This window comes from Nerophis ophidion, linkage group LG09 (assembly GCF_033978795.1).
Source record: "Nerophis ophidion isolate RoL-2023_Sa linkage group LG09, RoL_Noph_v1.0, whole genome shotgun sequence".
Classification (NCBI taxonomy): Eukaryota; Metazoa; Chordata; class Actinopteri; order Syngnathiformes; family Syngnathidae; genus Nerophis; species Nerophis ophidion.
In genome coordinates, this window is record NC_084619.1 from 54,969,929 (window position 1) to 54,983,106 (window position 13,178).

The 13,178-nt window shown below is 40.6% G+C and overlaps 1 protein-coding gene across 2 annotated transcripts in view; it reads right to left on the reverse strand.

Annotated features, from left to right (window-relative positions):
- slc8a1b (solute carrier family 8 member 1b) overlaps positions 1-13,178 on the reverse strand; it is a 327,899-nt gene that overhangs the window by 274,420 nt on the left and 40,301 nt on the right. For both annotated transcript variants that reach the window (XM_061911287.1, XM_061911286.1), the window contains exon 2: positions 5,167-6,049. In XM_061911287.1, coding sequence (XP_061767271.1) covers positions 5,167-6,009 — 843 coding nt within the window. In that variant the 5' untranslated portion in view covers positions 6,010-6,049. The remainder of the gene's footprint in view (positions 1-5,166; positions 6,050-13,178) is intronic.

Sequence of the window (13,178 nt, forward strand, 5' to 3'; positions counted from 1 at the left end):
TTTTAACAACACTCAGTAAACGGTTGGAAACTGAGGACACTAATTGTTGAAGCTTTGAAAGTGGAATTCTTTACCATTCTTGCTTGATGTACAGCTTAAGTTGTTCAACAGTCCAGGGTCTTGTTGTCGTATTTTACGCTTCATAATGTGCCACACATTTTCGATGGGAGACAGGTCTGGACTGCAGGCGGGCCAGGAAAGTACCTGCACGTTTTACTACGAAGCCACGCTTTTGTAACACGTAACTTGGCATTGTTTTGCTGAAATAAGCAGGGGAGTCCATGATAACGTTGCTTGGATGACAACATATGTATCTCCAAAACCTGTATGGAACATTCAGCATTAATGGTGCCTTCACAGATGTGTAAGTTACCCATGCCTTGGGCACTAATGCACCCCCATACCATCACAGATGCTGGCTTTTGAACTTTGAACTTTAGAACAACATTTCTCAACGAGCTATTGCAAGGAATTTAGGGATTTTACCATCTACTGTCTGTAAAATCATCAAAAAGTTCAGAGAATCTAGAGAAATCACTGCACGTAAGCAATGACATTACGGACTTTTGATCCCTCAGGCGGTACTGCATCAAAAACCGACATCAGTGTGTAAATGATATCACCACATGGGCTCAGGAACACTTCATAAAACCACTGTCAGTAACTACAGTTGGTCGCTACATCTGTAAGTGCAAGTTAAAACTCTACTATGCAAAGCAAAACCCATTGATCAACAATTTCCTAAAACGCCGCCGGCTTGGCTGGGCCCGAGCTCACCTAAGATGGACTGATGCAAAGTGGAAAGGTGTTCTGTGGTCTGACGAGTCCACATTTCAAATTATATTTGGAAACAGAGGACGTGGTGTTCTCCGAAACAAAGAGGAAAATAACCATTTGGATTGTTATGGGCGCAAAGTTCAAAAGCCAGCATCTGTGATGGTATGGGGGTGTATTAGTGCCCAAGGCATGGGTAACTTACACATCTGTGAAGGCACCATTAAGGCTGAAAGGTCCATACAGGTTTTGGAGCAACATATGTTTTCATCCAAGCAACGTTATTATGGACGCCCCTGCTTATTTCAGCAAGACAAGTCTTACAACAGCGTGGCTTCGTAAAAAAAAAGAGCGCGGGTACTTTCCTGGCCCCCCTGCAGTCCAGACCTGTCTCCCATCGAAAATGTCTGGCGCATTATGAAGCGTAAAATATGACAGCTGAGACCCCGGACTGTTGAACGACTGAAGCTCTACATAAAACAAGAATGGGAAAGAATTCCCCTCTCAAAGCTTCAACAATTAGTTTCCTCAGTTCCCAACCGTTTATTGAGTGTTGTTAAAAGAAAAGGTGATGTAACACAGTGGTGAACATGTCCTTTCCCAACTACTTTGGCACGTTTTGCAGCCATGAAATTCTATCAAACACTTTTACCCTAGAAAGGGGCTCTAGACAGGATGTGCATGGTCACCATTACTCTTTGCATTATATCTGGAACCACTAGCTCAGTCAATCAGACAAAACAAAGATATCAAGGGAATTAGGATTAAAGGAAGAGAGTATAAATTGGCCTGCTATGCGGACGACATTTGGGTCTACCTTGGACACCCAACATACTCAGTTGCCAGAGGAGCCTGTTCAGTGCTAGACTGCTTCATCCCAAGTGCAGGACTAATAGACTCAAAAACTCCTTTGTCCCACACGCCATTAGACTGTACAACTCCTCTCTAGAGCGGGGGGCAGGGGGTACTAGGATGACAGGGGATGCAAAACAATAACAGTGCAATACATTTTCATAACATGGTCACTACTGCCTACTTTGTCTTGTTATATTCTTATTTTACTGTTATATTTTTATTCCCATTGTTTCTTTTTATTTTTTTATTCTTATTTTAATATTTCTCTATTTTGTTTCCATTTAAACCCCCATTATTTACTTTTTAGTTGTATTTAAATTGATTTCAACTCTGTACACTGCTGCTGGAATTTCAATTTTCCTGAAGGAACTCTCCTGAAGGAATCAATAAAGTACTATCTATCTACTCGCTCCCTATATTAATGCAATCATTTGAAATGTATCAGGATATAAAATTAATATAGGTAAAACCCATCTACTCTCTATATTGCCAAATACTTTTTGCAATATAGTGTACACATTATATATATATATATATATATAATATATATATATATATATATATATATATATATATATATATATATATATATATATGTATGTATATATATATTTTTTTTATTTTTTTATTTTTTTATTTTCCAAGAACTCTGGCAAAAACGTCCACTGTATGAGAGGAGTGAAGTGCTCTTTTTAAGAAACTAATGCAAAAAATGTTAGCCAAAGATCCGCTATATGACAGAAACACTTGCTTTTTGTAAGAACTGCAGTGGAAATGTTCGCCAAATATTTGACAGCAGCGTTCTAGTGTTTTTAGGAATGTGCAGCATAAACGTTAGCCAAAGATCTTCTCTTTGACAGAAACGTGCTGTTGATTTTGAAGGCACTACAATCAATATCTCTCTATGAGACGGGATTGTTTATGGAACTGCTGCAAAAATGTTAGTCCAAAGATCCTCTCTATAACAGGTTGCTTTGCTGTATTAAAGACCGAGTGTCCTGCAAAAAAACGAGTCAAAGATAATTTCTATGAAAACAGCTCTCTGTTGTTTTTCAGAATTGAGAGTAGCGTATGTGTGTGTGTGGCCCTTTAATATGTGACAGCATGTGACGTCAGTGAGTGTGTGGGCGAGCGAGGTGAGGGAGCTTAGCGTGAGTAGCTGATGTTTTGTTGGATTGGCTGTGTGCAAGACCTCAATAAAGCCACGATTTGCAACTAATCGCCGGACTCTTCATTTCCCCTAGAGTCCGGAGCTGTGGAGACCCACTGCCGGGTAGAGTGAAGGGTGTTGCCCCCGAGAGTACATCAGCCCTGGAGGAGAGTCTTCCCTGCGCTGCTCAAATATCGTCTGGGAGCCGGAAGCAGGAAAGGTGCAACACATGTTTGACGTGTTGTCAGAAGCAGCTGCTGAACAATATCGGCAAACCTCCTTCCTCCATTGTTGTATTGCGCAGCCAAAGCGTTCCCAAATGGGAGATCTTAACAAGGCAGGAGGGTCTTCCAGCTCTGACTTTTACATGTTGTCTTAGCCCGGTCACTGCTAGCATGTGTACTCGTCCGATACACCTCTGAACCGAACCGAAACCCCCATAACAAAATGGTTCAATACAAATACACGTACCGTTACACTCCTAATATATATATATTTTTTTTTATACATATATACATACATATATGTAGATACACACATATACAGTATATGCATATATATATGTACATACAAATATATACATATATATATATAGACACACACATATATATATATATAGACACATATATATATATATATAGACACACATATATATATATATATATATATATATATATATATATACATATATACACATAAATAATACATACATATTTATATACAGTGTATACATATATATATATATATATATACATACAATCACACACACACACACACACATACATATATACATATATATATATATATATATATATATATATATATATATATATATATATATATATATATATATATATATATGTATTTCGATTCGATTTGATTCTCGATTCAAAAACGATATTTTTTCGATTCAAAACGATTCTGTATTCATTCAATACATAGGATTTCAGCATGATCTACCCCAGTCTGCAGACATGCAATCAGAGTAATAGATTTAAAAAAAAAAAAAGCTTTTATAATTGTAAAGGACAATGTTTCATCAACTGATTGCAATAATGTAAATTTGTTTTAACTATTAAACAAACCAAAAATATGACTTATTTTCCATCCATCCATCCATTCATTTTCTACCGCTTATTCCCTTTCGGGGTCGCGGGGGGCGCTCAGCTACAATCGGGCGGAAGGCAGGGTACACCCTGGACAAGTCGCCACCTCGTCGCAGGGCCAACACAGATAGACAGACATGTTCTCCCCGTGAATGCGTGGGTTCCCTCCGGGTACTCCGGCTTCCTCCCACTTCCAAAGACATGCACCTGGGGATAGGTTGATTGGCAACACTAAATTGGCCCTAGTGTGTGAATGTGAGAATGAATGACTTATTTTCTCTTTGTAAAAATATTGGATACAGTGTGTAGTCAAGCTTATGAGATGCGATGCAAGTGTAAGCCACTGTGACGCTATTGTTCTTTTTTTTAATTTTTATAAATGTCTAATGATAATGTCAATGAGGGATTTTTAATCACTGCTATGCTGAAATTATAACTGAAATTATACTGTTGTTGATAATATTCATTTTTGTTTCACTATTTTTGGTTTGTTCTGTGTCGTGTTTGTGTCTTCTCTCAATTGCTCTGTTTATTGCAGTTCTGAGTGTTGCTGGGTCAGGTTTGGTTTGGAATTGGATTGCATTGTTATGGTATTGCTGTGTATTGGTTTGTTGGATTGATTAAAAAAAAATTATGAAAAAAAACGATTCTAAAAAAATGAGAATCGATTCTGAATCGCACAACGTATTCGAATCGATTTTTTTCCACACCTCTAATATATACACACATATATATATATACACACATATATATATATATATATATATATATATATATATATATATATATATACACACACACACATATACATATATATATATATATATATATATATATATATATATATATATATATATATATATATATATATATATATATCTATACACAACCAATGCGGCCCCCATGTCAAGAAGTTTGGACACCTCTGGTGTAGATCAAAGCTCTGAGTCTGTATGAAGCCCAAAAAAATTTTTGTTCTAATGTGTGACACCTTGAGACAAGAATATGTTGATTGACAGTCTAAAAGAACTGGTGATACATCTAAAAAAAGATCAGTTCCTCCAAGACTTTTTGGTCCAGGACCTTCTGCAAAGTCTATCCTGGGAACAGGCTCTCTCGTCTTTTTGGGCTTCTGCCTGCAATGCTCTCTAAATTGGATACATTTTTGCAGCAATGCAAGCTGAAAAGCATCATCTAAACTGACAGACCCAAGGTTGCCCAGAGACCACCAGGATGAAGCCGGTGAGTGGACTTGACAAAAAAAGCGTGCAAAGTGCTTACCTTAGAAGCAAGCGGACGGTCGCCCTCGGTTTCGATGATCATTCCCCGCTGCTTGCCCGTCCTGTAGCGCTTGTAGACGTACTTGTAGAAGAGGAGGCGGCGGTCCGCCACCCAGGCGAAGACCACGCAGATGGGGAAGAAGAAGAAGGTGAGCAGCGCCTCCCACACCTGCACCACGCCGGGCGTGATGACGGACAGGATCAGGTAGAGCCAGATGTAGGCGAAGATGCTCCAGGAGGCCGTGACGAAGAACACCCGCAGGTGCTTCACCTTCCTGGTCTCGCCGTCGGGCACCACGTACACGCATATCCCGATGATGACGAACATGTTGAAGGCGGCCGAGCCCACGATGGTGGATGGGCCCAGGGTGCCGGCGTTGAAGCCGTGACCTATGACCTCGATGACCGAGAGCAGGATCTCCGGAGCCGAGGAGCCCAGCGCCATGAGGGTGAGATTGGAGACGGTCTCGTTCCAGATGCGGACGGTCGTGGTGGTGGTTTCGCCGTTGGGCTTCTTGATGGTGATCTCCTTCTCCTGCGACGTGATCACCTCGATGGACGCCATGAATCGGTCGGCGATGATGGACACGCCCAGGAACATGTAGACCAGAGCCACGAAGTACACCGTGGCCCGGGCCACCTTGTCGCCGAACGATGGGTTCACGGGCTTCCACACGGGGAGGACCACGCCCGGCGTGCACTCCTCAGGCTTGCTGCATTCCGTTCTGTTGGTGGACACCGCCGACACCGAGCCGCCCACGCCGGGGTCTGGGGGGGCGCCAGCGAGCAGCGGATGGAGCTCGATGAGGAGGACGAGGATGAGCACTGGCAGCCTTCGCGCCATGGTGAAGTCCGTAATGACGCGCAGCTATGAAGAACCTTCACTGAGGAGACAGGAGGGAAACACACCTGGTTAATGCTTCATCTCATCAAAAATACTTCCGGTAGTACTGGTACTTTTAGTATTTCAAGTACAGGAAGTGGCAGAACAATATTTTCTAAAACTGCAAACTATTCCCATCCAAATGTGAGAAAATGTATTTATTGTGTGTCGATTCAGCATTTTTTTTATTGGGCCCTTTTCCTAAAATGTCTTTCTTCAGGTTGCAGTTGGGGGTTATAGCGCCATCTCGTTATATAGGTTGGTTTTGGACATAAATGGGAGAGAAAAAAAACAGCTGTTTTGAAAATGCATAATAAGTCTAAACAAGTGTACAAAATATGATGGAGGATTTTATTTTTGTGGCAAAACAAAATGAACACGAAGTGATTACTAAAAAAATGCAACAAATGAAGTATCAATATTGAATTTACAAACCCAGTTTCCATGTGAGTTGGGAAATTGTGTTAGATGTAAATATAAATGGAATACAATGATTTGCAAATCCTTTTCAACCCATATTCAGTTGAATGCACTACGAAGAAAAGATATTTGATGTTCAAACTCATAAACTTTTTTTTTTTTTTGCAGATAATAATTAACTTAGAATTTCATGGCTGCACCATGTGCCAAAGTAGTTGAGAAAGGGCATGTTCACCACTGTGTTACATCACCTTTTCTTTTAACAACCTTCCGCCCAATTGTAGCTGAGATAGGCTCCAGCACCCCCTGCCACTCCAAAGGGAATAAGCGCTAAAAATGGATGTATGGATGGATGGAACACTCAATAAACGTTTGGGAACTGAGGAAACTATAGGTTGAAGCTTTGAAAGTAGAATTCTTTCCCATTCTTGTTTTATGTAGAGCTTCAGTCGTTCAACAGTCCGGGATTTCTGCTGTCGAATTTTACGCTTCATAATGCGCCACACATTTTCGTTGCGAGACAGGTCTGGACTGCAGGCGGGCCAGGAAAGTATCCGCACTCTTTTTTTTAAGAAGCCACGCTGTTGTAACACGTGCTGAATGTGGCTTGGCATTGTCTTGCTGAAATAAACAGGGGCATCCATGAAAAAGACGCAGCATATGTTGTTCCAAAACTTGTATGTAACCTGTATGTACCTTTCAGCATTAACGGTACCTTCACAGATGTGTAAGTTACCCATGCCTTAGGCACTGATACACCCCCATACCATCACGGATACTGGGTTTTGAACTTTGTGTCGATAACATTTTGGATGGTTCGCTTCCTCTTTGGTCCGGATGACACGATGTTGAATATTACAAAAAACAGTTTGAAATCAGAATCAGAATCAGACATACTTTATTAATCCATGATGTGGACTCATCAGACCACAGAACACTTTTCCACTTTGCATCAGTCCATCTTAGATGATCTCGGGCCCAGAGAAGCCGGCGGCGTTTCTGGATGTTGTTGATAAATGGCTTTCGCTTTGCATAGTAGAGCTTTAACTTGCATTTAAAGATGTAGCGACAAACTGGATTCAGTGAGAGTGGTTTTCTGAAGTGTTCCTGAGCCCATGTGGTGATATCCTTTAGAGATTGATGTCGGTTTTTGATACAGTGCCGTCTGAGGGATCGAAGGTCATGGTCAATCAATGTTGGTTTGCGGCCACGCCGCTTACGTGGAGTGATTTCTCCAGATTCTCTTAACCTTTTGATGATATTATGGACCGTATACGTTCAAATCCCAAAATTTCTTGGAATTGCACTTTGAGAAATGTTGTTCTTAGACTGTTTGACTATTTGCTCACGCAATTGTGGATAAAGGGGTGTACCTCGCCCTATCCTTTCTTGTGAAAGACTGAGCATTTTTGGGAAGCTGTTTTTATACCCAATCATGGCACCCACCTGTTCCCAATTAGCTGCACACCTGAGGGATGTTCCAAATAAGTGTTATATTAGCATTCCTCAACTTTATCAGTATTTATTGCCACCCTTCCCAACTTCTTTGTCACGTGTTGCTGGCATCAAATTCTAAAGTTAATGATTATTTGCAACAACAAAAAAATGTTTAACAGCTTGAACATCAAATATGTTGTCTTTGTAGCATATTCAACTGAATATGGGTTGAAAATGATTTGCAAATCATTGTAATCCGTTTTTATTTACATCTAACACAATTTCCCAACCCATAAGGAACGGGGTTTGTAGTTGTGAAATCAAGTTAAATAATAATAACACTCAATAGTTAATTGTTACTAATGTATTTTGTGATCAATTTGCAATCTGATATTTGTATTCATTTATATATATGTTTTATATTTGATACAACATTTAATGATGTATTTACTCAGTGGCATTTTATTTAATGATGCAGGGAACAGCAACATTAAAAAGTGTGATGATAGATGGATGTATGGATATTGTAGATAAGATGGATGTATGGATGGATGCTTGGATGAATAGATGGATGGATACTGTAGATAGGATGATATTGAATGGATATATACTGCAGATAGGATGGAGGATGGCCGTGTGTATGGATGAATAGATGATGGATACTGTGAATATTATGGATGGATACTGTAAATAAGATGGCTGGATGATGGATGGATGGAGGGATGGATAGATACTGGAGATATGATGATGGATGAATAGATGAGGGAGAGATACTATGGATCAGTGTGTGAATGTGTGTGTGTATGTGTGAATGTGGAAATAGTGTCAAAACGCTTTGAGTACCTTGAAGGTAGAAAAGCGCTATACAAGTACAACCCATTTACCATTATATGATAAATGGATACAGTAGATAGGATGGGTGGATGATACATACTGGAGATATGATGGATGGCTAAATGAATGGATGGAGAAATACTGTAGATATGATGGATGGTTGGATGGATGGATAAATACTGTATATATGATGGATGGATGGATGGATACTGGAGATAAGGTGGATAGATAAATGGATGGCTGGTTGACAGATACTGAAGATATGATGGATGGATGGAGAGGTAGTGTGGATATGATGGATGGATACTATGAATATGAATGATAGATGGATGACAGATACTGTGGCTATGATGGATGGATTTATGGATGGCTGGATGAGAGATACTGCATATAGGATGGATGGATGGATGGATACTGGAGATATGGTGGATAAATTAATGGATGGCTGGTTGAGAGATACGGTAGATATGATGGACGGATGGATGGAGAGGTAGTGTGGATATGATGGATGGATACTATGAATATGAATGATTGATAGATGGACAGATACTGTAGATTAGATGGATGGAATGATGGATGGTTGGATGAGAGGTACTGTAGATATAATGGTTGGATGCTATGAATATGAATGATGGGTGGACAGATGGATAGATGATAGATAAATGGATGGATGGAGAGATTCTGCAGATATGATGGATGGTTGGATGAATGGACACATACTGTAGATTTGATGGATGGATGATAGAGACTGTAGATATGATGGATGGATACCGGAGATATGATAGATGGATTAAAGGATGGCTGGCTGAGACATGCTGTGGATCTGATGGACGGATGAATGGAGAGGTAGTGTAGATATCATGGATGGATACTATGAATATGAATGATTGATAGACAGAAAGATACTGTAGATATGATGATGGATTGATGGATGGTTGGATGCTATGAATATGAATGATAGTTTAACAGATGGATGGATGATAGATAAGTGGATGGATGGAGAGATACTGTAGATATGGTGGATGGTTGGATGAATGGATACATATTGTAGATATGACGGCTGGATGATAGATACTGTAGATATAATGGATGGATGTATCGATGGATGGATACTGTAGATATGATGGATGGATTAATGATGCCTGGTTGAGAGATGCTGTGGATCTGATGGACGGATGGCTAGAGATGTAGTGTAGATATGATGGATGGATACTATTAATATGAATGATTGATAGACGGACAGATACTGTAGATATGATGGAAGGATTGATGGATGGCTGGATGAGAGGTACTGTAGATAGGATGGTTGGATGCTATGAATGATGGTTGGACAGATGGATAGATGATAGATACATGGATGGATGGTGAGATACTGTAGATATGGTGGATTGATACTGTAGATATAATGAATGGAATAATGGATGGCTGGTTGAGAGTTGTTGTAGCTCTGATGGACGGATGGATGGAGAGGTAGTGTAGATATGATGATGGATACTATGAATATGAATGATTGATAGATAGACGGACAGATACTGTAGATATGATAGATGGATTGATGGATGTCTGGATAAGAGGTACTGTAGATATGATGGTTGGATGCTATGAATATGAATGATTGTTGGACAGATGGATAGATGATAGATACATGGATGGATGGAGAGATACTGTAGATATGGATGAATGGATACATACTGTAGATATGATGGATGGAAGATAGATACTGTAGATATGATGGATAATGGATGCTGGAGATATGATGGATGGATTAATGGATGGCTGGTTGAGAGATGCTGTAGATCTGATGGACGGATGGATGGCGAGGTAGTCTAGAAATAATGGATGGATACTATGAATATGAATGATTGATAGACGGACAGATACTGGAGATATGATAGATGGATTGATGGATGGTTGGATTATAGGTACTGTAGATATGATGGTTGGATGCTATGAATGATGGTTGGACAGATGGATAGATACTGGAGATATGATGGAGGGATTAATGGATGACGGACATATACTGTAGATATGATGGATGGCTGGATGAGAGGTACTGTAGATACGATGGTTGGATGCTATGAATGATGGTTGGATAGACAGACAGATACTGGAGATATGATGATTGATGGAGAGGTACTGTAGATATGATGGATGGATGCTATGAATGTGAATGATGGATGGACTGATAAATAAATGATAAATTGAGATATGATGGATGGATGAATGGATAACTGGATGCGAGATACTGTAGATATGATGGATGGATGCTATGGATATGAATGATGGATGTATTTAGATGTAAAAGGTAAAGAGTCGTAAACAATTAAACAAGGCGACACGGTAAAGAATCTGGGTATTATCTTCGACCCAACTCTCTCCTTTGAGGCACACATTAAAAGCGTTACTAAAACGGCCTTCTTTCATCTCCGTAACATCGCTAAAATTCGCTCCATTCTGTCCACTAAAGACGCTGAGATCATTATCCATGCGTTTGTTACGTCTCGCCTCGACTACTGTAACGTATTATTTTCGGGTCTCCCCATGTCTAGCATTAAAAGATTACAGTTGGTACAAAATGCGGCTGCTAGACTTTTGACAAGAACAAGAAAGTTTGATCACATTACGCCTGTACTGGCTCACCTGCACTGGCTTCCTGTGCACTTAAGATGTGACTTTAAGGTTTTACTACTTACGTATAAAATACTACACGGTCTAGCTCCATCTTATCTTGCCGATTGTATTGTACCATATGTCCCGGCAAGAAATCTGCGTTCAAAGGACTCCGGCTTATTAGTGATTCCCAAAGCCCAAAAAAAGTCTGCGGGCTATAGAACATTTTCCGTTCGGGCTCCAGTACTCTGGAATACCCTCCCGGTAACAGTTCGCGATGCCACCTCAGTAGAAGCATTTAAGTCTCACCTTAAAACTCATTTGTATACTCTAGCCTTTAAATAGACTCCCTTTTTAGACCAGTTGATCTGCCGTTTCTTTTCTTTTTCTTCTATGTCCCACTCTCCCGTGTGGAGGGGGTCCGGTCCGATCCGGTGCCCATGTACTGCTCGCCTGTGTATCGGCTGGGGACATCTCTGCGCTGCTGGTCCGCCTACGCTTGGGATGGTTTCCTGCTGGCTCCGCTGTGAACGGGACTCTCGCTGCTGTGTTGGATCCGCTTTGGACTGGACTCTCGCGACTGTGTTGTATCCATTGTGGATTGAACTTTCACAGTATCATGTTAGATCCGCTCGACATCCATTGCTTTCCTCCTCTCTAAGGTTCTCAGAGTCATCATTGTCACCGACGTCCCACTGGGTCATTATTGTCACCAATGTCCCACTGGGTGTGAGTTTTCCTTGCCCTTATGTGGGCCTACCGAGGATGTCGTAGTGGTTTGTGCAGCCCTTTGAGACACTAGTGATTTAGGGCTATATAAGTAAACATTGATTGATTGATTGAAACTAGTGAGTAAAGAAGGCACAGAAGAAGGTGAAAGTTGGATGGTTTGCACTGCCTGACACACAAAAGTCAACTAAGAGTGAATAGAATGAAGTGAATCTGTCAAAGTCATCCATCAAAGACGAGGTGGGCAGGCTCAATGCTGATTGGACAACGTCCCTCCTTCTTCCCAGTGTATTTGTTCTGCTGACTCAGCGAACCCGATGTCGTTCTTTAGTGGAGAAAGTTCACTGCAAGGCATGTGCAAGCCAAAGCACAAACGAACAGACGTTTGCTTGGTGTTTGCCCAACTCTTTAGGAGTTCAAACAACCTCGCCAAAGATAAACTTGAAGTCCAGGAGAAGATTTCCACAGTAATGAAACATGTCTGCTCTGCAAAGGAGGTTCCACTAAACAGATTTCACTGGATTCCAATTTGTGTTCTCAAGCTGGCGGGGCAAGATAACAAAGACTGCGGTATAATTGAGGAGTTTACAAGCACAAACATCCACATCCACGGACCCTGCGTCCACGCTCCAAACGCCTTTACATTGCTTTTTCTTTGGCTTACTTGGGGGGGGGGGGGTCAAAAGAAGAAAAAAACACAAAGTAGGTCAGGGAATTGGCACGCAAATCAGTGAGATGTCAGTCCAAGATCCTCTATGACAGGGTCCTCGGCTGTGAAAACACTGGTCAAAGATCCTCTATATCAGTGGTTGTCAATATTTTTTCACAGAGTGCCACCCCAAGAAAAAAGACCTGGCCCTTCACGTACCACCATAAAAAACTACTTTAAAATACAGTTCCATAGTAGGCCTAAATATTCATTAAAAACAAGGCAGTTTTTATTTAACAACTATATTTCATGTTTTGGCCACTGTAGCACTACACAGTTTGAACAGTAACACTGTATTTGAATATAAGAAAATTAGACCAAAAAAAAACTTTAATCAAGAAATTATTTGGCGTGCCACTAGATGGAGCCGACGTACATCACAGTTTGAGAA